Consider the following 26,212-nt stretch of genomic DNA (forward strand, 5'->3'; position numbering starts at 1 on the left):
TAAATAATGGCTTCATATTTTGTTTCTCCCTCGCCGCTCGTTATTCATGCTAACAAAGGTGCGCCGTTTCTGGGCTTAGTTGCGCGGTGATGGAGCACATAATTACCAGGAGAGGCAGAAGAATCAACTCCACTAATAGTATTTACTTTCCTAATGACAGACTTGTAGCGGCCTGAATCTATCAAAGTCTCACTTCCATTTATTGCGGTTACTCAGCTGCCGGGGTGGCGGTAATATTTCCGTCTTTTGTTCTGGAGAGATATTTAAATATTTCATCACTTTCACTTTTTTAGATTGTGATTTGTTACATTTCAGAGTTAACAAAATGGAAAGTAACAAAATTGCTTTTCTTGAATGGGAAATAAACATCCGATGCTGCAAAGCAAACCTGCCGAAAAACATTGGCGCGACCAGCCAGTATATACATGCATGATACATAATACTGCATGTACTAGCAGCATGTGCAAGTTACTAGTATTGCATGCATGGAGAATGATAACCTTTAAAGGGGTTTTTTTCAAGAAGGGCGCGGATACGGCACAGCAATGATGATAGCCATACGCCAAAGTGCATCAAAAATACAAGTAATAAGAAACAAGAAAAAGGGGATGCAGCTAAATGGCAATAAAATGGCAGTCTTTATTGAAAAGGTATCAAACTAATGTACAAACAAGGAGACACACACCAATAAAAGCAATTAAAACATGTGCTATACAAAGCACAAACAACCCCCCTTATTTAAGGGTATGGGATAGAGATCCCAACCCCGGGGAACCCACAGCCGTCCTCCAAAGTCCACCCTAAAAGTAAAGCCCCAATAATAGACCATAAAGTGCACTATGTATAAACACAGGAAAGAACCTGGAAGTAACCGTGTATAATACCTCCTACCAGCAGGTGAGCATGGAGCGGAGTCGGCAGATACGACGGGGCAGGGAGGAATGGAACAGCTGTGGGAGAAGGAACCCCACGCGTTACGTCACTAATTCGTGACTTCCTCAGGGGTAATCATACCCCTGAGGAAGTCACGAATTAGTGACGTAACGCGTGGGGTTCCTTCTCCCACAGCTGTTCCATTCCTCCCTGCCCCGTCGTATCTGCCGACTCCGCTCCATGCTCACCTGCTGGTAGGAGGTATTATACACGGTTACTTCCAGGTTCTTTCCTGTGTTTATACATAGTGCACTTTATGGTCTATTATTGGGGCTTTACTTTTAGGGTGGACTTTGGAGGACGGCTGTGGGTTCCCCGGGGTTGGGATCTCTATCCCATACCCTTAAATAAGGGGGGTTGTTTGTGCTTTGTATAGCACATGTTTTAATTGCTTTTATTGGTGTGTGTCTCCTTGTTTGTACATTAGTTTGATACCTTTTCAATAAAGACTGCCATTTTATTGCCATTTAGCTGCATCCCCTTTTTCTTGTTTCTTATAACCTTTAAAGGGGTTGGCAGGATATTAGGTCATTTTCAAATATTCATCTTTTAATAGTTCTGCTCCACTTTCTTGATATGTGAAGTGAAGCTTCCTGTCTTTTACCTCATCAGCCAGAGATTCCTGACCATAAAAAGGTAGATGGAGGGTCATGTGATCTCTAACTGTCCATAAGCAATCACCCTGCCAGGACACAACCCCTTTAATTCTTTTTAGAATTTACATTTAAATTAATCAGCAGGTTGTTAATTCACAATACAAACACATTACATATTATATCCCTTATTAATCTTGTCTGTATTATAAGTCAGAGCTGCATTCACAATTCTGCTGGTTGTCACTGGAAACAGTTAACAAGGGGTTGGCCACTTATAGCAAAACTTTGACGGGGTAAGTATAAGATCCTAATAGAAACACCCATATTATACTTGCCCTGTTAAAGTTTGTTTGTAGATGCTGGGAGCTGTGGACCATGTGACCCCCTTCTTGTGATATCCCGTGTCCTGTGATGGAGGACACGCCCTTTTAACCACTGATATGGGAGTGGTTATGGCAGAGGGGGCGTGTATACAGTAATATCTGCACAGCCCCTTTATTCAGGACACAGGATGTCATCTCACCCCTATAACGGGGTAAATGTAATTTGGGTCTTAAATTTACCCTGTTAAAGTTTTCTATAAGTGACCAACCCCTTTATCAGTCAACAATGATCTCTAACAATGATCTTGTCAAGGATAACATTTTTTTTTATTACTGGCCCCAGGTAATGTAAAAATAATAAAGATAGTATTAGTATAAGTTATACTTACCATAGTACTTACTAGAGGTCCAGTACGTTGCCTCGCATCATTGCCCGTCTCTGTTGGTGTATAGAGGCTTAGTTGTATACAGGCTGCATCCACCAAGACACCACAGCTGAGCCACTGGATGCTGGACAGGACGAAGGACTAAGATCACTTTTAGTTTAACATTACCTAGAGCCTAGACCAGTGATGGCGAACCTTTTAGAGACCGAGTGCCCAAACTACAACCAAAATCCACTTATTTACCATAAAGTGCCAACATGGCATTTTAAGCAGTAACTTATTGCTACCTGTTTTTCCACATCTTTCAATCATATCGGCCCCTGAGTCCACAAATACAGTTGAAAGAAGGAGGGCAAATTCAGACTCTCATTGTAGCTTCTCTCCAGGGCTTCTCTGTTGGGGAAGAATAGTGGGTCCAGAATGAGAACCTCTAAAGATAATGCACTTCTCTCCTGGAGTGATGGTCTGAGTGCCCACAGAAATGGCTCTGAGTGCCACCTCTAGCACCCGTGCCATAGGTTCGCCACCACTGGCCTAGACTATACAGTTATCAGAACAACTTGCTTATGACTAGCGGACCCGAATTGCAAAGTTCAACCCAAAGTTTGCCTTCAACGTCCATCCCCTCTACTGGTAATACCTCCGGGATGACGGCATTTTCCCTAGGATTGTCTCTCCCCGTGACGTCATAGTAAAAATGGCTTTGGCGGCAGCACTTAAAGGGTAACTCCTTGGAGTTGAGTGTTCAGGTACTACTTATAACAATAAGTTATTAAGGTAACATTATGGTAACATTAAATGGCTAAACATAACACTTGCCAAGGACAAGCTACTCCTCTAAAGTCAACAATAACAGTTTAGGTAGCATAAAATAATTAAACATAATGGGGGTCATTTACTAAGGGCCTGATTCGCGTTTTCCCGACGTGTTACCCGAATATTTCCGATTTGCACCGATTCTCCCTGTATTGTCCTGGGATTTTGGCGCACGGGATCGGATTGTGGCGCATCGGCGCTGGCATGCACGCTACGGAAATGGGGGGGTGTGGCCGAACGATAACCCGACGGATTCGGAAAAACCGCCGCATTTTTTAAAAAAAAAGTGTCACGGGACTCGCGCTTACCTTCACCAGGAATAGGCTTGTGAACTTCAGTGCATTCCGGCGGACCTCGGCGGACTTCAGCGCAGCATTGCCACCTGGTGGACGTTGGAGGAACCACCTTAGTGAATCGCCGGAAGACCCAAATCCACCACAGAGAACGTGCCGCTGGATCACGAATGGATCGGGTAAGTAAATCTGCCCCAATGCCTGCCAAAAACCAGGAAATACATAATTTTACCTAAAGGTCAACGCAAATGTATCGTAATAAGCATGTGATTTGTACACATGTATTTTATTCACAATGAAGTAATCAAACAATCACGCATGTTTTAAATAGTATAAATATCTTGGGGCGGCTGAATAGGGTGTGCTTATTACCCAGAGTTCTTTGCATCATTTGCTCGAGCATCTCTTTACTTTCTCAATTAGAAATCCCTCCAATATATCAGGTCCGTTTGGGACAGATCTATCAGTACCACTCATTCCTACTTAAAAAACCAAAACCAGCCTGGAACAGCTGATTTGTGTCTAATACTAAAGATTTAACCCAATAACAAACATTACCAAACAAGAAAAGTCTAGTGACACTGGCAATGTCTCCCGGTAGGCTGGTGGTCGGCTTGTGGGGTCGTTAATCGCATTGGACTCATTCGGAAGATAAGAGTAAATGTAGAGTTGTAGATGGAAGCGCGGCACTCGCCGGATCATGACTTAAGTGCATCAGGGTAGAAGACGACTTGCAGCTGAAGCAACGGGCCGTTTCGTGATGCAAAACGCTTTCTCTAGTCTAATTGAGAAAATACTTTGCAGTGCGAAACGGCCCATTGCTTCAGCTTCATGTCTGCGTTTCATTTTACTCTGACGCACCAATAAAGCTTTGAAGTCATAATCCGGTGAAAGCCGCGCTTCCATCTACAACTCTTCATTATCAAACAACTTAATTCATCCTGTCAAAATTAGAAACTTGACAACCCCTTTAACTACTAGTAGAGCAGAAATGTCTATCCAGGGAACTATAACCCAGCATGCAGTGATTTGCACGTATCTGCCTTGTAGATGTGATATAAATAGTAGCATGCGGTGCCGGAGCCTTGTCCTGTTACACAGTATCTGATGTATCTTGTAGGTTTCCTCTACGCTAGGACCAGTACTAAGTACAGCATTAAGGAGAGGTTACTGAGCCTCCTGCCCTGCCTGGCCGTCAGAAAGACATCACCAGAGATCGAAAGCAAGTTCTCATCTTCTGTGTATTCTCTGTATTACTAAAGATAAAGGAGTCTTATCTAACTAGTATCATGCACTGAATGTACTAACCTCAAGCGCAGCAGGTTTATAGAAACTGTATGAATATTTTATCTCTCACTGGATCTACCTTTGCAGCTGAAGTAACCCTGTGACTCTAGCGGAAAGCCTCAAGGAGGTCAATGTTTGTCTGAAATTCTGCAAAAACAGACAAAACAATAATAAAAAAAATAAGAATTTGCAAAGAACAGCCAAACTTTAATATACTTGTCAATTAGCTACAATTTTATGGGGTTTTTGGAATGTGTCTGATTCTGTTGGGTAATTCTGAGTTATTAGTTAGGAATCTCTCATTCAGGATCCTCATCTGTTAGAGGGAGAGTTCAATGAGCAGTTTTCACTCTGTATATAACACATATAGGCCCATTTGAAGAGGCCCTTGCACCATGAGTCTGCATGTTCTTTACAGGGCAAACTGCTTGCAGCTGTGCTTAAGACGTGTCCAATATACTTTCTGTATCAATTCCTCACGGTTTTCTGTATCTCTGCTTGCTGTTCTCCTATGGAAAGCTTCTATGATTACTTCCAGTGGATAGAAATCTGACCATGGTCACACAGGTGCACAGCTCGTTATATCACAGAGAGTAATCAGAGCTGTGTGTTATAACGAGCTGTGCACCTGTGTGACCATGGTCAGATTTCTATCCACTGGAAGTAATCATAGAAGCTTTCCATAGGAGAACAGCAAGCAGAGGTACAGAAAACTGCAAAGAATTGACACAGCATGTATATTGAAAAATTGTATTATTAATTTGCTAAAGTGGGAATACCCCTTCAAAGGATGATTTCTGAACCCAAACACTCAACCCCGCTGGTAAGACTTGCGATCAGTGCTGGTACCAATCACTGATGTAAACTCGGCAAAGCTGCCATAATTTTTCTGGGGATCGTCTCTTCCCGTGACCTCATCAGGGTGTAATGATCGTCTGGAAAATGTTGGTTAGCAACGATCACAGGTGTTACCAGCAGGGGCTGAGCCAAACATGGACCCTGACTTAGACTGAATTTCAGTCTTGGGGACCTAAAATAAACACAATCTTTGGCACAAACAAGAACTAGTAACTACAGTTACTACTATAGAAATTTGGATATATTTGGTGATGACTTAAAGGACAATTACCACTAGGATGAAGGATAGTAAACCAAGCACACTGCCATACTGGTGTGGGCCCTCTCTGGCAGGATCTGCTCTTATTTAAGCTTCCTGTGCCCTTGTTTTTCAGACAAAAAGGCTTTAAAAATTATGCAAATTTCCATAGTCTCAATAGTTTTTAATGGAGTCTTGAGCCCCTCACGCTCATTTGCACAATTTTAAAAGCCAGGACATTAGAAGCAAAAAAAAGAGGGGGCACACACCACTATGTCAGTGTGCTTGGTTTACTGTATTCTTCATCCTGGTGGTAGCGAGTAAAGGGATATGTAATTTGGTGAAAACTGTAAAAGATAAGCCTGATTTTTCCTGTAGATTGCATAGAATATTTACTTACTGCTATGTATATGACAAAATAAATAAGCTCTGTCACTTCAGTAAGTGAAAAACAAAATCACAAAAAATGGAAGGGGTTACGACGACATTCCCATGAAATAAATCTAGTGGATCACGTAAAACAGAACCTTGTTTCCCTAGTGTTTTGTGTAATGGTCCTAGTCCTGTTCCTTGCATTTCTAATGTTTTTTACAAATAGAAGAGTTAATAGTTTACTTATTATCAATTAATAAAATCAGAGTGTGGAACTATAAGAAAATATGAAGCCCATTTATTTTTGGGGTGACCACACTGTGCCCTAAAAACAGAATCAGTTCTTCTAGGTAGCCTTGCACACAGTTTTTGAAACTCTCCAGGTAGTTTTGAAACTTTTTAGAGGACTTCGGTCTCCTCATGTAATCTCAGACAGACTGGATGATGTTGAGATGAGAGTTCTATGGGGACCATATAATTTCTTCCCAAAGCCAATGTTCTTCTTTAGGCTGGAAAGGATTTGGACACTTTTTTTGATAAATCTCTTCCATTAGACGTGCCTCTGCATGTATATGTGCCTGTGTCTTTGATTCTTTTGAGAGCTTCAGCCTTTCCCTGTTTTCACCATACTGCCCTCTGCATATATACACAACTGTGTCTCACTCCTTCAGTCCTTCCTCATGGCGTCACCCACTGTGCCTCTTTCTCTCACAGTTTGTCTTAATAACAGAAGCAGGAAGAGGGGAGTCATAACTTTCATGCTACAGCCCCTCCTATACATCAGTGCTCATTCATGTTAATAAAGATCCACGGAGAGTTTATACACAGCACTTAAGTAACACAAAACCAAATTATCAACACAGAACGGAAACCTAGCAGTGATTCCGCACTACTTTTTAGTTAATCGAACCCACTTCATAAATTTTATCTGAATCCAAAAAGACACAAGAGTGAAAGGCGGTTCCTACATATCGAATCTCACAAGAAAATTTCTTAAAAAGTTCCATTTTTTATTGAAAATTAATATTTAAAAAGGACAAACAATTTACAACATTTATGAATATTTACAGGTTATTAGTTTGGATCGTTCCTGAAGGTCCAAAAAAGTCCATCACTACAGTACCAAATTTCTTTTAAATAATTTACATAAGGCACAAATTTATATGTATAGTGCAATAACTGCCAATATTGTATAAAGTGCAAAAGTGCCAGCATAAGTTATTGCTCAACCCAAGTCACGAAGTGCCAATGCATGAAAAAAAGGATCTATATATGGGTATGATAGAAGTGCAAAGTTACAACAATTATATGTCAAAAGAGGATCAGATGTAGGTTCACTTACCCATGGTATATATGGTATGCAGAGTGGAAAACCCCAACGTGCGTTTCGCATGCCACCGCTTCCTCAGGGGGCCTGCACATAAGTAAGTAGCAGGACTGCTAAATCACTTGTTGAACATTCTGGGATTATTAAGTCAGTAAAGGAATACGGGCAACTTAAGTAAAAGAGTGACCAACCCCTTTAAAGACATATGCTGGATTTTTGGGGGTCATTGTCCTGCTGACACTTCTATTTCCTAGAATATTCTTATTTGATATCATTGTTTGCATATTTTTCTTTTTCAACACAAACTTTTGTATAGTTCTGTATATAAAGGAGTTCATGTGCCTGTTTGTGAACAGAAGCCCAAGCAGAACTAAAAGAGTTTGGATTTTAAAAAAATGTAGACCCAACTTGAAGACCATTAGCTTCGGGAAAGAATCACTTTTTGGGACAATTTACTAATAACTGATGCAGTGTGCACCTTCAACCAGTTTCTTGGTGGGCCACAAATTCCCCTCCATCAGTGTTCTCTGAAGGACCCAAGTCACAACATTGTCCTTATACATAATTACATACTTAAATAATAGTTTACTAAAAGCAAAGGTTTTTGTTTTCTAAAATGTACTTTCATTTAAGGGGTTGTCTCATTGGCTCCCCCAAAGTCAGGGATTTCTCCTGCAAAGGTCATCCTTGAAGGGCAGCTCAGGACAGGAGGTACTTATGCAGATGATGTATCCTTTCCGGCTCATATAAGCGTGTCTGAAATGAAGGCCTCCCTCTATAATGTAGACTTTTTTTAAGATGGGTGTCAATGAACATATCTCTTGAAGATGGGACAGTAATTCTATGCAACGCTGCAGATGTATTTGTGTCGTGTCTGCAGAGTTTTTCTTACATTATTTACAAGAAAATCCAAAATATACAGCAGATCTACCAGACTGACACCAGAACAAGTGACAATCTTCAAGTAGAACAAAAGGTTTTTCAGGTCACTTGTTGTGATGACACAAGACACAAATTAATGAGCTCCAGTCCTAGAATCTATGACTTCATTGCCGATACAAAAAGTCACATCTATCTGCTGACATGTAAACACCACCTGTCTCCTAAAACACTGCGTGATTCTGCAAGACGGAATCCAACAACTAAAGCTTGTCAGAGAATGTTAGGGACAAAGTTAATGAAATTACATTTTCATTAATGTGTTCTGTAATTAAAGGGGTATTCCGGGAATATTAACATCTGATACAAAAACCCTTAATACTATAAATAAATTAATATAACAAAATTCAATGTCATTAGTCACAAAATGGAGATTAGATACTTTGATTTTATGATTTACAAAATGTTATAGATTTTTTAAAGTAGGTGGAGTTATCTCCAAGATGGCTGCCACTGGAAACTACAAGTCCCATGATCCTTTAGTTTTCAGTAACAGCTCTTCCCTTTTCTTCTCTTCTGGCCATTAACTATCTATCATCTCTATCTATCTATGTATATCCTATCTATCTACCTATGTACCTACTTATCTAAGTAAAACTTCAGCACCGGACATGAGGGGACAGCTTGAAGACTTAGAGAGTCTCTCCTGCCATTTCCTGCTGTGGAGTGTGAGGTGATGGGGGGAGGGTGGTTGTGATCGATGTGCAGCTTGTGTCAGTGTGGGTTATTTGTTAATACAAAAGTGTGGGGAAAGCTGAGGGAGAGATAAGAGTGTAGTTGTTTTGTTACTACATTAGTTAGGGCTTTTCTCTGCACATGACAGTGCTGGAGCAGTGAGACATGAGGTAATCAGCTGTGAGCAGACAGGACAGATAGGCATGTCTCTCCCTCCATAGTCAGCTCCTCTGTGAAGATGGAATGTGCCTAGCACCAGCCATATGAGAGATCACTGACATCTAGGGGAAGTCTACAGAATACAAGAGGAAGGAGCAAGATTCAGGTAACTAATCCAATTACCTGCCCTACAACATATCAAAAGTTTTTTTAAATGACGGTTACACTTTAAATACCTTCTTAAAATTTCAGTTTGCACTAAAACTGTTGTTGCAAAGCCCGCCAGAAAACTAGCACAAGCGCCTTAGTAAATGTGGGCCATTGTATGAAGTTAATTTAGTAACGCCTACTTTCACCACCCTCACCTGGAAAGGAGGCACGGTGGGAGTGGGGAAAAGCTGGAGCCAAGGGCTGCACCAGATTTTTTGACTTTCTCAAATTGATTCCGTTCCCTTAATGGCATGCAACTGGAGACAGGCGCACACAGCTCAGCTCTTCTCTCTCATATATTAGTGTACAGATAGGAAAACAGATATGAATATAATTCAAAACTAATAGGATAATGTTCACCTAAGGTCCATATAAAAAGTAGCTGCAGTATATAATATGCTAATATAGATCTATAATAATTTCGGTATTTATTGCAAAATGTTCATTTATCCATTAATGGAAAAATAAAGGATATGAAAAATGGTCATTTAATAGTGACCCAAACACAACTTAAAGCTCCATACACCTGACAAATAGAGTGCGTTACGCTGGTTGACAAGTCTGTGGGATTTGTGAGAATCAGTTACAGACACCTATAGATACGTCAGCTGGATTACTCTCCCTAATAGACACTGGTTGTGTGTCATTATATCGGAGGAGGAAATCCTGCCATAACTCCCCATGACATCAGGAAGAGACGTGTAGATACTGGGTCGTGCTTACAGCAGTATTATGGTAGGTGACATCTAATACATTTCACCATTGTGACTCCATGTATGAAATAAATTCCCTCCTGCATTTCATCCACAAACACGTATGTGCTAGGTAATTGGATCTGACCTGACCCTTTTTGTCTCTTTTATTACTATATTTGAAAACACTATATTAGAATAAAAGAGTCACCTCCATTAGTAAAAAAAACGTACTTTAACAACCATGTTGATCCCATTTTTTGTCCATAGTACGTAGCTGGTGAGGTGCTAATTGTATCCTTGTGCCGTTATGAAGTCTGTCTTTTCTGCCGCATTAACTCTGGTTCATTGTTACGTAACCCCTTGTGATTGAGATCTGCTGATAAAACTTACCTACTCTCTGTGTTGTCCAAATCTCTAGGTTTTGGCCCAATCACTATTGCAGCCAGGGCTCTGAGATCACAGAAGAGTCTTCCCACCCTTCATAGGGTGCTGACAATAGAGTTCTTCCTTGTGGTCTCCATACTTTGCTTATTACTCTGCTCATTGTTTTCATGGTTTCCTGATCCTTGGCTCTTGTTTAGACTATGCTACTGTTTTTGAGATTTTGTAATTTTGTTGCTCTCCTTGTTGTGACCTGGCTCTGGCTACTATTCTTATCTGTTTGTACTGTTTTGTCTTGCCTCTGTGTTTTGCACTTTGGTGCAGGGAAGCAATCATCTATTAGTTGTCTATCCACCGGCTAGGGTGGGCCAGGCAATAGTAATCTAGGGAGGGGGATAGTCTCATGGCCTGCTGTCTTTGTCTGTGTATTCATTTTTTTACCAGACCATGCAATACCCTTATAGTATATTTAAAGGATGCTCTGTTACACCAACCCCACTATTGGTTTTAGGTTTCAGTCTGCAAACATTCCTAAATTATTAATCCTTTCAATCCATGAAGACTTTTAGATTTTTGCTATCTACTTTTGGTTTAAAGGGATTCTTCACAAAAATTTCGACTTTGTGTTGTGTTGCATAAATGTCCTATGTTTGCATAGGTTATTTATTAGAGAACAGAGAGGTCCAATACCCATCCCCACACTCATCAACTACTTTATTTCAGCACAGTGCAATGAGTAAAAAATAGACAGTGTCATACATTGTATAGTGGTTGAGTTGCGCTATTGCAGCTTGGGTGACTTCTCAGTATATGGAGACATCTCCTTCAGGGTATGTAGACTCTGCAATTGTCACCTTATTGCGGCAGAGCCTGGTGGTCAGGACCCACCGATCTCCAATTTATAACCTATTCAAAGGAAAGGTTGGAAAAGCTCCTTAATCCAGAAATTAGATTGGAAAAATCCATAACTTTTGTTAGATTACATATTGTATGAATAATTGTATGAATTGTTTGGCATTTTAATTTACAATAGGAGATCTGCATTTGTGGAGACCCAAATATCCCCATTCATTTACCAATGCAGAATTTATTCAGCTATCACTGTCTATTACTTGACTTCCCAGAAGACCTGAAAGAAGTAGAAAAGGAAACACTGAAAACATACAACAATGTAATTTAATAATGGCAAGAACAATGAGACATTGAACAAATGAAGGGCAAGATCAGATGGTCATAAGCAAGGACAAGTACTGCGACAAACCTTATGGGACCTGATGCCGCTCAGTTCCTTGGAGCTCCGTCTCTCAGTTCTTAGAAGTGAATTCTATTTGAATCAATTCTGTTTTAACTCAAATTTTGCATTTTTCTTCAGACAATGTGGAAGATGAATTGGAAATGGCCACAGTTCGGCATCGCCCCGAGGCTCTTGAGTTGCTTGAAGCACAGACAAAGTTCACAAAGAAGGAGCTTCAGATTCTCTACAGAGGATTCAAGAACGTGAGTTTATTCATTTACTAGATTTTAATTATAGAGCTGTTTAATTAAAGAGTTATAAAGACCAAGAAGTCTATAGAGGAAAAGATATCATGGGGGGTATCATTATCATTGTACATCAGACCCTACCACACCAGCACAACTCTAGTGTACCATTAATAATGGATTTCCAGGAATTTCAACAAGAGAAAAATTCTATGTTTTGTGATTATAAGGGTTTACCTGTGTATGAATTCTGGTAACCCATCCATAGGGTCTTGCTTACATAGGTCATCAATATTGGATTGGCACAGGACTGGTTCTGGCTGCCTTTTTTGGCAAAATAAAACCACAGAGAACCAAAATGTAAGAACAAGAAAAGGGGTAATTTGTATATGATATGGGAATGTACCCCAATAGCATGATTTTGGAAACATATTACAGATTTTCTCACTAGACTTATTACCCTGACGGTCCCATGTGTACCTGAGGTGTGCCTCCTGGGGTTCTTATCAGAAGAAGACTGGACACATTATCACCGCATTTTCCTACGGGAAATATTATTCATAGCAAGAAAATGTATAGCGCTCCGGTGGTATGACCCCAACACGCCAACAATACGAATGTGGAAAGTACAAATCAATCAAATGCTTCCCTTTGAGGCAATCTTATACAAACACAGGAATTGTCCAGATAAGTTTGGCCGAATCTGGGGCACTTGGTGTGACTCGGGTGAGACACACTATTCTCCTCATAGACTCAGGGCAATACTTGCGGAAGAACAATCTGCAGGTTGACAATGTCTATCCCATCGCTGATAAGTTACTTGGGCATGAAGAGAAAGGTGTGGGCCCACTACACCCCGGACCCTGGGGAATAGATCAGGGGCACTCAGGCTAGAGCTCACTGAAAGGGCTCAAACCTTATTAACTAAACGGCCATAAGATAAGGATACTTTAACGGCACCTACAGATCCAGAGTTACCAGAATCACCCGCAAGTGATGTTTTGTTTGCATTGTAATGTTCATCTGGTTGCATTGTACTATGACATGTCGTATGCCTATGATACTACTGTAACACAATAAACCACAGCTATGGAGACACACATGCTGTAGGGTAGGCGGGTGGTAGAATAATTGAGCAACTACTGGAAGAAAGTGTTTCAATTACTGTCACAATCCTTTTCTTTTTGTGTACCAATAATTGTGTATAATGCAGCTGTACATTTATTTCATGATTCTGTTGAAATAAAGCAGTTTAAAAAAAAAAGAAAAAAAAAAGGGGTAATTGTCTTACAGTGGTCAGGCCGGGCTTCTCCAGATGAGCTCCTACTCAAGTCAGGGGGAGCTGAACTGTATCCGTCACCTATTATGAATAGTTTTGTCTCAGTATGGACATATGATGATGCCAGTGCTTCCCTTTTTATCAAAAGGCCAGATATTTCATTGGTGATGTCTATCTGTTCTAGCTCATAGAGTGGGTCTCAGGTGGGGGACCTTCCTTCCTTTATTATGTTTAAATACTCTTACAGGTCATTAGGACAGTAGTTGTCTTGATGGGACAATCCCATTAAAGAGGATATTGATGACTTATTCCCAGTAGCTGATCTTATGTTGTTACTTGGGTTCTTACAGTTTGTTACTTGGGTTCACTTGACCTGAGTGAAGGGTGGAGAAACCTGGTAGCATTTAGACCATGGATTTCAACACCCTTTGCTTCAAAAGATGGCTTCTTTATGATACATTTAGATGAAGACTCTCCATACCAGTTTTTTGGGCATCTGATATGTTCTAACAACCCTGATTATTTCAATTCCACCAATGGGGGGCCAAGCCAATCTTCTCATTTCCGGTGTTTCAGTGGTGGACGACACATCGCCCATTAAAAGTCATAGCTGAATATTTCACAATACCAGTAAAGATGTAAGTGTAACAGATTATTTCAGCCTTCTCCTGTGCCTTATTAGTTGAGCAAGTCTGAGTTCTCTCAGGACATCACATCTAATAACTTAGATTCATATATGCAGCATAAGCATCCATGTTTCCCCAACGGCAGCCGCCCTTCCCACATCTTGACGATTTGCAGCAACATCTGTTATAAGAACCTGTACAGGAGCTCTTACTTTGCACCAACATCTGTGATCTTTGCTTAATCCCCACCATCATCACAGCCCATAACTCGATAATGGTCTTGTTTGCTGAATACTACATGGTTTCCCTTAGGAGAAGCGCAGGGTAAGACAGCATGTTGTGTACATCTGTTAAGGAGGTGCAACTCCCTTATTGAGTATAAAGCTTTTTATGGATAAACAACTTATCATCAAAAGAAGGTCTGCTGATCTCTAGACATTTTAGAGGAATAATAGTTATTTTATGCATATAGTGGAAACAGTGCAGCTAGACAGTCTCCACAAGGTTCAACTTCCATTGAAGTAGTTGTTCTAAATTTGCATATCACAAAGTATTTGTCCTCCAAGTATTCAACCTCCTTATTCATCCATATAAAATATATGTGCAAAGGAGGTAGAGTTGAGGGCTAGAATAGGAATCCTATAAAAAATGGAGTCATAATTTGTGCATGAACTTCCTGAAATGGGTTTCGGAGGCCAAGCCATGCACAATGCCAAGCGTTGGCCATAGTCGGTTAAACCAGATTTTCCCTGGATTTTTCGGGAAGTGGATACCGGCTCTTTGGATTGATGATTTGCATTTTATCTGGGATTCTTAGGGATGTTTTTTTGGCTGTGAAGATGCCAAAAGAACACGACTAATGGAATGTACAGTGCAATAAAGGGGGCTTACTGGTACTGTCAGAACCAGAACATCAAAAGGCATATCCACAACCAGAATTGGCACAAGCTGTCAGAGTAAGTAAGTGTTGTCCTGAGTTCCCTGCTACAATCCCTCCTACAGTGGATAAAAAACCCTATTGTGGATGAGGCCACTATCTGGAACCTGCTGACGCTGAGTGATCCTACAAGGGATAGAGGTGAACTTGCTTTTCCCTGATAGCTGCAGTTAGTAATAGAAATGCAAATACTAAAGTCAATCCAAACTTACAACAACATATCAAAGGAGGTACAAATAAGAGAGAATAGTGAAATGGCCGGAGTCCCGTAAGAAGCTAACAAGCAGTTAAACACTAGAATACAGTAATAGTGAATGAGCCACATAAATACAATCTCTGGCAGAGAAATCAAGTTTGTTTCATATGAGGCTCAAAGAATAATTTAGTGACAGCAGAAGAAACCGATCAAGATTTTAATCCCCATCTACCTCTCAGACCAGAACTTCAAATATGGCATGTGACAGAGGACTAATGGTATGGAGCTGTTTTTCAGAATAGAATTAACTCCTGTTACGTCAAGTCAAGATGTAACTATCGCGCCCATTGAGGCTTCAGTGCCATCTACTGCCCATAAAATATACAGAAGATGTGCTGTAATTATGCAGCTAGTTTGGATTCTGTCCCGCACTAGTCTGAACACTGCCTTATTTTAATCCTGATTGGCTTAGTTGATTTCTACCACACCCATCTGTCTCCTCTTCACTTTGTTCTAAGCTGCAGGCAGTAAGCTACATTTAATGGACAGATTCTGTCCCCTCCCCTGGCATTCTTCCCCTGCTAATCTGGTTTGTCTCAATGTCAGGGGACTGGTCCAATCACTCTCATTATACCTCATTAGAAAATTGTCTGCCCACTACCTAGTGCTTGCTATAAGTATTCTTTGAATCCATCCAGAGTTGTTTGAAATTTCTGATCTTGAATTTCGCCCATATTTATGTCCCCATTCTTCTGTGATTGTTTGTCTCATTTTTTTGTCTTCAAGTTTTCACTTTGGCACAAGAATGGAAAATTGACCAGTGGTCACCTACAATCTAGGTTAGACTAAGCAAGTAGGTAGGGACAAGGAGATGGGTGTAGATTTAGGGCTTACTGTCCATGTCCACTGTCCAGGCACATTTCAAAATCTTATGGAAATTTTCTTTTTAAAGTAGAGTGAAAATTGTAATAGTAGTCAACTCCATTGTATTGTCCTTAGTTCCTTTATTTATAAATATATAACACCAACATATTCTGCAGCGCTGAACATAAATTGCAAATCAGTCCATGTCTCCATGGGGGTCACAAACTAATCAACCTACCAGTATGGAGGACCCGGAGGAAACCCACACAAACACATAGAGAACATACAAACTCTTTGCAGATGTTGACCTGGATGAGACTTGAACCCGTGACCCCAGTGCTGCAAGGTTGTAGTGCCAACCACTGCTCATGATCAGAGAGTTCATGTAGCTATGATGGTTAGGTGTTCCCAAACTTTTTGCCATATAATTATGGACTATAGATTCCAAGCCATTATACTTTTATCATCTTGGTTGTCCCCGATAACAAAGTATCCACTGCATAAAATAGTTAAAAGCTTAAAACTAAGAGATTTATATATAAAGAGATTTCTTTAGGGATAAATTTACGTACAGCTTAATGCTAAAAGCTATTTCCGTCTTTGTATAGTTTGTTTTATATGTCAGGTATTATACCGGTTCTATTATATCACCTGAGAACGAAAAAATGGTGGCAAAATGTCACAATACAACTTTACCCTTGGAAGCCTCTGACCTATAACTTGGCCATTTAAATCCTTGGAGAGTATTTTTATGATTAAAGGGCACGACCATCGCGTGGCATTTACTAAATGAACTAATTTCGTGGCGTAGCATTTCGCAGCGTCTCCCTGAAAGCCGCTCTCAGACAGCCCCCATGTTGTCCAATGTTCTGAAAGACGAGAGATAAACAACTATTAAAGTAATTGGCCGTTTTTAGAAGAAAGTTCTAGTAAATTAATTTCTTTGCTGCAATCTTTCCAAAAAAGCGTTATCTCTTCATTTGAAACTCGTTTCCAATTACTTTACGAGATAGCATCTTCATCTACATAATTTCCATAATAAACAACACTAAATGCATATTCGTGATAAAAATTCAATTATCCCCCCAGACAGACAAGGGGAAAAAAATGAATCCCGAATATCAATTGAAACAATATTTACTGCACTGAATATAATGAATCCACACAACAAACAGAAGCGTAGATTTGTTTTGCATTAGACTGATTTCTTACGTGGACGTGAAATATTATATTTTTAGCTAAATTATATTTACATAAGGGGAAAGGGCGGCTTGTTTACTGACTAAATTAGGTCACTTTAAGAAGAAATTGCAAACAGCGCCTTAATCTAGATACAGAATTACAAATGATCTTCTGATCATGATGGCGATTGCAGACAGTCATATATTTTACCTACAGTGGCCACTACAGGGCAGGAATGGTAGTGCATGCAAACCTGTTTACAGGGAATCTATCATCAAATTCTATCATGATAAACCAGGGACACTTACTGATTGATCCAGGCACAGTGACTTATATCACCTCCTTCTTTCTTTGCTCCCTCAGAACTTTCCCCTCCCTCTGCCTTGTCACGGGTGCTCCCGCGCTCTGCTGGCTGCCTGTACTCGCCCCCCGGCCCGCACTTACCTCTCCTGGCTCCTGGTTGTTTTCCGGGTCCCGGTGTGCAGGCCGCACGCCTCCTGCCTCCAGGCCGCGTGCTCCAGCTGCTAGGGCGCACGTGCTCACTTCCCTGAACTTAAAGGGCAAGCATCCCTCCCATTGGCGCTGGTCACTTCCGGGTTTCCTATACAACCCGGCGCCTCCCTTGACTCCCCGCCGGATCTTCAAGTCTTCCCAACTGAAGTAAAAGCCTCCTGTGTGTATCCCGAGGTCACGTTCCTGTGTATTTCCCAAGGTCCCGCTTCCTGTGCCTTTCCAGACGCCTCCATGTTCCTGTGCGTTCCCAGATGCCTCCTGTGGTCTGTGTCCTGTGGTCCATATGCTGTGGTCCGTGTCCTGTGCTATATATCCTGTGGTCCATGTCCAGTGGTCCGTGTCTTGTGGTCCATATCAGGTGGTCCGTGTCCTGTGGTCCATATCCTGTGGTCAGTGTCCGGTGGTCCTTATCCTGTGGTCCATGTCCGGTGGTCTATATCCTGTGGTCCGTGTCCAGTGATCCATTTCCTGTGATCCGTTTCCTGTGGTCCATATCCTGTGGTCCATGTCCGGTGGTCCATATCTTGTGGTCCATGTCCGGTGGTCCTTATCCTGTGGTCCGTGTCCAGTGATCCATTTCCTGTGATGCGTTTCCTGTGGTCCATATCCTGTGGTCCGTGTCCGGTGGTCCGTAGCCTGTGGTCCATGTCCAGTGGTCTGTATCCTGTGGTCCGTGCTCTGTGGTCCATATCCTGTGGTCCGTGTCTGGTGGTTCGTAGCCTGTGGTCCATGTCCGGTGGTCCGTATCCTGTGGTCCGTGTCCTGTGGTCTGTGCCCTGTGGACCATATCCTGTGGTCCGTGTACAGTGCTCCATATCCTGTGTTCTGTCTCCTATGGTCCTTATCCTGTGATCCGTGCCCAGTGCTCCGTATCCTGTGGTCTGTATCCTGTGGTCCGTTCCTGTACGACTGTGCTCCTGCTGTGCCTGGTGCGGGAAATGCCTGCTGCAAACTCACACAGTGGGAGGGAAGAAGTGGTCCTGCACAGTTGATTTTAATGGTAGTTTTTTTTTTGAATATTTAAATTGCCCATTCCCTTTACAGGGATCTTATTACCATAATTGATTTAATGAGCCATTCACAATAATGCAACGCTATCACGAAGTGGCGGAAATAGGTATACATCTGTGCAATGCTTGTGTACTGCTACTTGACTGAGTGGTCAATTAATACTCTATTTATTCTAATTTGTAAACAGATACATATATATCCATATCCTGTGGTAACTCACGCTGTCATTGGTTGTTACATTAGAGATGTTACTTATGACCTAGGTGATATGAAGACCTGGTCTGCAGCTCTTAGTTTAATTTACGCTAAAGATCTCTGTCATTATTTCATGCAGTCTCCATGCAGGAGACACATCTTTGACACACAGATAGCTGAGCTGCTAATGCAGCAAAGCCAAACAGGCTCCCAAGGAGAATATCTAGCCTAGTTGACTCATAGATCCTGGGCTGATGTACTAGATCGTTTCTAAGAGTAAGGATTGTTACCTACACAGAAGCCAGCCAACAGACAGATCTGCTAGCCACTGGAGAAAATGTTACCAGCCTGTACTTTCCTGATGCTTGGACTTTTTGCCATTAAAAGAACTGTAAGTTTTTACCACATTACTTCAGTGTCTTCAGTGTGCATCCCTGGGCTGCTGTTAACATCAAGAGTCTCCCTTCTGCCACATGCCAGGGATTAACCATCAGGAGTGCCCCAGGGGGGCTATCTACCATACTATAGCCTCCCCCTCTTTTCTTGCTTCTACTCTGCCGGACCAGGCAGGGGTACATAAAGCCTAAATTAGGATCAAGCCATCGTAACATCAGCCACAAGGACACTACCAAGCCAGATCCTCCAGTCTGAACCACCTAATTGCTCCCGTTTTCTGTTGGTCCCCAGTGGGGTAACATTACATATACAATGCACAGCACTGACTGGCATCAACAGTGACCTATCTACACAAGGAACACCCTTGAGTGGCCTCAGCAGTGATCTGTCAATGTCACATGACAACAGTCAAATATAAGTCACTAAAGGTGGGATTAGGCTGCCAGAGCTGGAATGGAGGGAGAAAGACTACATTAATTATTACCCCCGTCCCCTTCCTCCATTCTGAGCACCACATGGTGACCTGTACAGTGTATACTTTTTAAATTTTTCCCGAGCTACAAAGTATAAAAGTACAAGTAATATACAGTGTACACACCACATCATAGTATATAACATATATCATATTATTCTCATATATAACATATAAGAATAAGGCTTCTCTAGCGCCACAATACCAGCCCTGTATCCCAGTCTTCAGTGACCAGGACTCTAGGAGCCTCCGCGTTGTAGAGGATGAGACATGCGGCTGTTTGTTTTAATCTAATAACACATTGATTTATATTACATTACATGTCCCTTTGGCCCTGAGAGGAATAGACATTGGCCGCTATTGATCCCAATTTAACTCAATGATTTGATTACCCTCAAGATGTTTGTACGCGGCATTCATTTTCCTTTTCATTTCTGTTTCTCTAATGAAAAGGACATTATGTGTTACTCGCAGGCTCAGCGTCACCTCCAGAAACGGATGCTCGATGTGTAAACTTATATTACAGATAAATATGATACATGGCCCCTGTTATGGGACCGCCTGGAAGGATTACTGTATCTACAACAGGCACTAGGAAGGGGTGAAGGTTCCAAGTCCTTGGAGACAGAGGAGACAGGAAACCTACCACATGGATGCAGTATTTCACATTAAGCAAACTTATCCACTGGTGTGTATATCCTGAAACAGGATCCGTTCTTCTTTTATCTTATAATGGCCTGGTTTTGGAGAAAATCATCTTTTAAAGTTATGCAAATGAGCCTTATGGGGCTCCGTCTTCTTTAAAGGGAACCTGTCACCAGGAGACCCATTTTTAGCACTCCCCCAGTCCCCACAGAGCATAGTACATACAGTGCCAACGTGTTTTTGTATAAAAAATAGGTTTTACAGAAAAAAGATATGTTATATTATACCTTTCATTAGCATCTGCTGTGTGACTAGGCACTTGTCTCCTGCGAGTGGCTATAGAGGAGCAGTCCCCCCCCACCCTTGGGAAACTGCTCCTCCATGTGTCCTTTTCAAATATATGAAAACACCCATTTCTTGGCTTAGCACCGCCCCCTGCTCCTCTACAGCCAATCCCGAGTGAGGGGAGTTATTCATATATTTGAAAAGGACACACGGAGGAGCAGTTTTCCAAGGGTGGGGGGAAACTGCTCCTTTCCAGCCACTCCCAGTGGACGAGTGCCTAGTCACACAGCAAGGTATAATATAACATATCTTTTTTTCTGTAAAACCTATTTTTTATACAAAAACACTTTGGCAGTGTATGTACTATGCTCTGTGGGGACTGTGGGAGTGCTAAAAATGGGTCTCCTGGTGACAGGTTCCCTTTAAATATCGCATGCCTCAGTATGCCATTATGGCCCCCCTCCTCCCCTTCCCAGCTAGATAGCCGGAGACGTCAGATGAAGCCAAAAAGGGCTTCTGTGAGTTATACAGGAGCCCCTGAGGCTCATTTGTAACCCCTAAAGGACACAGCCTTTTTTTGTTAATTTTTTGCTCCCCTCCTTCAAAAATGTATAACTTTTGTCATTTTTCAGTGTACAGAGTTGTATGAGGGCTTATTCGTGCGTAACAAATTGTACTTCTTAGTGATGGTATTTATTATTCCGTGCCTTTTGCAGGGTAAAAAAAAATCCAAATAGGCTGAAATATTCTTTGGTTATGTACAAGCACTGGGATATTAAATTTAAACAGATTTTATAGTGCTTTTAAATACATTTTATTTTAAATTAAATCTTGTGAATCGGCTACTGAACTGCATAGTTTTCCATTTGGCCACTAGAGGGCACTTAATATACAGACATCTACTAGGCACAGAAAGTTTACACACTGAGCAGAGGGGATTCGCCATCTAGTGGCTGCTACATGAAGTGCAGGCATAAAACTATATAAAAGTAAGAAACCTGGAGAAAGTGTCCATCTCTGGGTAGAACGTAGCTGCTTATTCTGTTACGTCAGACAATTCTCAGCGCCTTCACATGTTCATACCATACATATATTATGCTACAGAAGTGATAAGTGGTCGTTATAATCGTTACGTTGAACAGGGCAAAGAAAAATCCAACATCTGTATGGACAGCAACACAGTAGAAAGATAGTAAATTTGCATAATTTTAGCTTCTTTCCAGTGTCCCTCTGTAGACCTGTAGGGGCCAGCAGAAGGTCCTCCAAAGATAATTCATCCCTGTCTATTCATTCTCAGTCTTCCTACAGTCCCAAGTAGCGAAGTAAGTATCAAAATATGACTGAAAGCAGCTTATTTTATCTTTTAAGTTGCTTGGAACTGCAGGAAGATTCTTTGAGTCCTGTCTGGTGTGCTGGGGCGATGGCCCGGGTGCCTGCAGAAAGGGCTCTGAGTGCCACCTCTGGCACCCGTGCCATAGGTTTGCCACCGCTGCTCTAGAGAATAAAGGGGTTTCAGCAAAATTTGCTTCCAAAATGTCACCCAAACACCTGCAACACAGTTTTATTCATGTACGGTAAATAGCCGGGTGTGGTAAGGAAGATCTTCCCAATACTATACTGTGTGTCCTATAGAGATCCCCATGGTGCATGCTGCTACACAGGGGCGTAACTACAGCGGTAGCAGCCATAGCAGCCGCTATAGGGCCCACAGTGTCAGGGGGCCCCATCATCCAACCTGACACAATAAAGAATGGAGGATGTGCACCAATATATCTATATTGTACTGTACATGTCCAGCAAAATATGTATATAACATATACTGTGATGTATATATGCAGTATCTTTGATGTGTATATGGTGTCTGTATAGCAATGTCCTACTGGCTAAAAGGATGGACAACCTGACACTGGAGAAACCATATTACAAGTCAATAGAAGTCATCAAGCAGAAATTGACTCCATCATATTTCTGTCCAAATGAAGAAGAGTGTAGGAAGCTAAGGAGTCACAGTGCTGGGGATAGCATCAAGACTATAGGCTGTTATTATAAGAGAACCTGTCAGTTAAACTAACCCACACTAACTAAACATCTCTATCAAAACTGCTATTATACATATATCCCTATATTGTTCCTCCCCATGCCTGTGAAAGTTTGACAGTCCATTTAAAAAGTTGACTCACAATCTATGCAAATGATCCCATGTGAGTCCGATCTTTCTTTTGAGCCGAGTCTGGCATATTCATGTACATCCAGCTCAGCTATGCCTTCCAGATAGAAATGCTGGCTGTGTGACTCACTGAAGAGAATTCCTGGTGGAGGGGATATCAGCAAGTTTAGAGAAATGCTAAATTTCTGAATAAAAATCAAATCACTCAATCCCCATCGCTCAGGAATTTTCTTCAGCGAGTCACACAGCCAGTGTCTATCTCATTCCTGAGACAGGAGTAAAGAAGCAGAGATGAGTAGTCTAAGCTAAAGAAAAAGCATGCCCCATGTCAATCAGGAAGCTGGGGGTGTAGCTGAGCTGGAAGATCATTAATATGCATAGATGGTGCGTCAACTTTACAAATGGTGTAATTGGGGGAACTTTCCAAGCATAAGGAGGAACAATATAGGGATAGGTGTAATGCTGTATAGTAGCAGTTTTCATAGATATCTTTAGTTCAGTTAGTTTAACTGACAGGTTCCCTTTAAAGGGGTTACTCATCTATAATCAGAACCCACCCCTAGAACCCTTAAGAAGAGATTATTTATATTTTGGGTAAGGATCATACAGTGTTACATGGTGCCCATTTTGGCAGGTGACTCTGCATGTATGACTAGCACAACGGAACTTCACCAGAAAGTGAATGGATTTCCATTTTGGTTCACATAGAGAGGGTCCCAAGTGAAAGACACCTGTAAAGCATCTCTATTCAAAAAAGGGCATATAGATAGTTGTTGTCTTCAAAAGTGATGACCACCATTACAATGCTCTTGTTTAGACCGTCAATCCCAATCTATAATCAGCAATAGGTAATATAGAGTACATTGGGGCACATTTACTTACCCGGTCCAGTCGCGATCCAGCGGTGTGTTCTTTGACGCTGATCCAGGTCTGCCGGGATTCACTAAGGTCCGTGCACCCGATATCCACCAGGTGTCGCTGCTGCACCGGGGTCCGCCGGAGTTCACCTGCTTCTTCCCGGTGCATGTAAGTGCTGATCTTTCGACACAATTTCTTTTTTAAATTCCGAGTTCTTTCCGAATCCGTCGGGTTGACCGATGCGCTAAAATCCGATCACGTGCGCCAAAATCCCGGGGCAATTCGGCGCAAATCAGAAATCGCCGGGAAACCGGACAAAAGTGCGCGATACGGATCCTTAGTAAATGAGCCCCATTGTCATCCTTGTAATCCCAAATTGCAGTGGGGGTCTTCTTACAGAGGGTCTATAGTGAGTATGTGATTGGTATAACATGTCAATGATAGTTATTAGCATAGGAAGGTGTTATGTAGTAGAGGAGAATCTTTCCCTCTGAGAGGAGCGGACCCCAGGGATTGCTTGTAATGCCGCAGTCATTTGCCCTGGTTAGGATTCTGGGCATGTTGGTGATACATAATATTCCTCTGACTGAAAATATTTATACAAATATGAATGCCAAGCATGATTACGCCTGAAATATTGAAATCCATTCCTACATAAATCTCGCCTGAGCATTCTCTGTCTCAGTACATTTGCTATGCTGACATCTCACCCATAATCTGCTTGCAAATTCAAGCGGCAGGAAGAAAATAGAAAATGAATAACTGAGAATCTATCACACAGATGCAGCAAGTAAATATAACACAAAGGCTGAGTGCACCCGCAAGTGTCGGCCAGGGCCCTCACCCAGTGCCCACCGCAGACTCCTCACATATTTACTATGTACATGTACACCATCCCATGGGCACAGAGAAGATATATCTAAAGAATACGAGTAGGGTGATCTATAAAACTATAACATAGCAGCAATCAGGATATAAGGAAACCAATCTGATTTGTTGGGCACATTTTCGCAACAAAAGACTCAGGTTGAGCGAAGCCGAACCACAATCTTCAGCCAGAAGTTCTCCGTTCGGCTTACACCCTCCTAGGATTGTTGTTCACCCCCAATGGCAACATCGGGGAGCATTGACTGCTCACACACACTCCTGTATGGCATTTTTATTGGTAATATTACTGAAATAAAGCTGAATCGTGTCTGCTTTATTTTTATTTCGTTGGACATCATCAGGGAGCAATGATTCTAGGGAAAGCAGCGTCACAGGCACTTTGTGGTGGCATTTAAAGAGCTAACACCCACTACTAGTGCCAGCACCTATCCCAGATATTACTGGTGGGTGTTCCCATTCGGTCTTGAGTACCCGAACCACACTTTTAAGCACTTTTTTGGCCAAACTCAGTGAACCTGAATGGGTCCAGTATTGACTACGAAACACCATAGATTTACTTGGCTAAAGTCAGTTCTGATATGTAAGTCTTTTACCAAGAAAACAGAATAGACTATGGGGGGATTTATCACAACCGGGTGCATCGTTCACCAGTCGTGATAATTTATTCATATATTTATGGGAGGAATAATGGAGGAGCAGCACTATTTGACGGGGAGAACAAGATGTAGAGAAATGGGAGCTGTCCAGAGTATAAGTGCTGAATGCAGCCCCTGTACCGTAGTAGTGTAGATGCAATGTTGTGTAATGCTGGTGCTCTATAATAAAGTCATCTTTTTTATGTGATATTTAAAAACTAAAAAAACATGTTTCTGTATAACAGTCACCCATGTTCAGCAGGTTGTGTCCCATTGTTATTTTAGTGCATCAGTCGGAGGAAGTGTAACATACAACTACTGTACAGTGTAATCTTTAGGGAACAGAAGGTGAATAGAAAACCTTCCATTGTTTGGTTTCCGTTACATTCTCCTAAAATGGAGAGAGCAATGGAAAGCAGGTGTGACGTATGAGGGTTATTAGAACCAGAAAACACACAATCTGCTCGAAACACTGCCGCCACCTCCCAGATCTGTGATAACTATTGGTCCTATGGGATCGTTACAGTTGAGTTGTATTCAGGTGAATGGAACTGACCTGCAATACAAAGCAAAGCTGATTATAATTTCCGATTATTAGGTTTTATTTCTAAACATATAGTAAGCTAGCAGCAGCTAGCATCGAGATACATGAAAAACATCTGCCAGCAGTCACCACTAGAGGGAGCATAGGAGCTTACTGTATACAGTTTGATTATAAGCTTTTATTTTTAAGCATGTAGTAAGCCAGAAGAAAAAAATCTGCATAATTTATTAAACATATACAGGTGGTCCCCAGGTTACGGACTTCTCTGACCACTGTGACCTCTGGTGAAGCTCTCTGGATGCTATACTTTATTCCTGGGCTGTAATAATCAGCTGTAAGTTGTCTGTAATAAAGTTTTATTGATCTTTGTTCCCAAAATTTTATAAATCCTGTTGTCACCAGGACAAGAAATAAATGTGTCTGGAGCTACAATAATAAAATATAATAGTTCCGACTTACATACAAATTCAACTTAAATGCAAACCTAAAGAACCCATCTTGTACGTAACCTGGGCACATAAGAAGCCATAAAAAAGTATTAATAGCTGACAC

At 41.5% G+C, this 26,212-nt stretch overlaps 1 protein-coding gene across 6 annotated transcripts in view; it reads left to right on the forward strand.

Moving 5' to 3' along the window:
- KCNIP4 (potassium voltage-gated channel interacting protein 4) overlaps nucleotides 1-26,212 on the forward strand; it is a 384,363-nt gene that overhangs the window by 328,506 nt on the left and 29,645 nt on the right. For 5 of the 6 annotated variants that reach the window (XM_072126019.1, XM_072126017.1, XM_072126018.1 and 2 more), the window contains exon 2: nucleotides 11,861-11,985. In XM_072126019.1, coding sequence (XP_071982120.1) covers nucleotides 11,861-11,985 — 125 coding nt within the window. Of the gene's footprint in view, nucleotides 1-4,467; nucleotides 4,570-11,860; nucleotides 11,986-26,212 lie in introns of all 6 variants that reach the window. The other variant, XM_072126013.1, reaches the window with a different exon arrangement.

This window comes from Engystomops pustulosus, chromosome 1, assembly GCF_040894005.1.
Source record: "Engystomops pustulosus chromosome 1, aEngPut4.maternal, whole genome shotgun sequence".
NCBI lineage: Eukaryota > Metazoa > Chordata > Amphibia > Anura > Leptodactylidae > Engystomops > Engystomops pustulosus.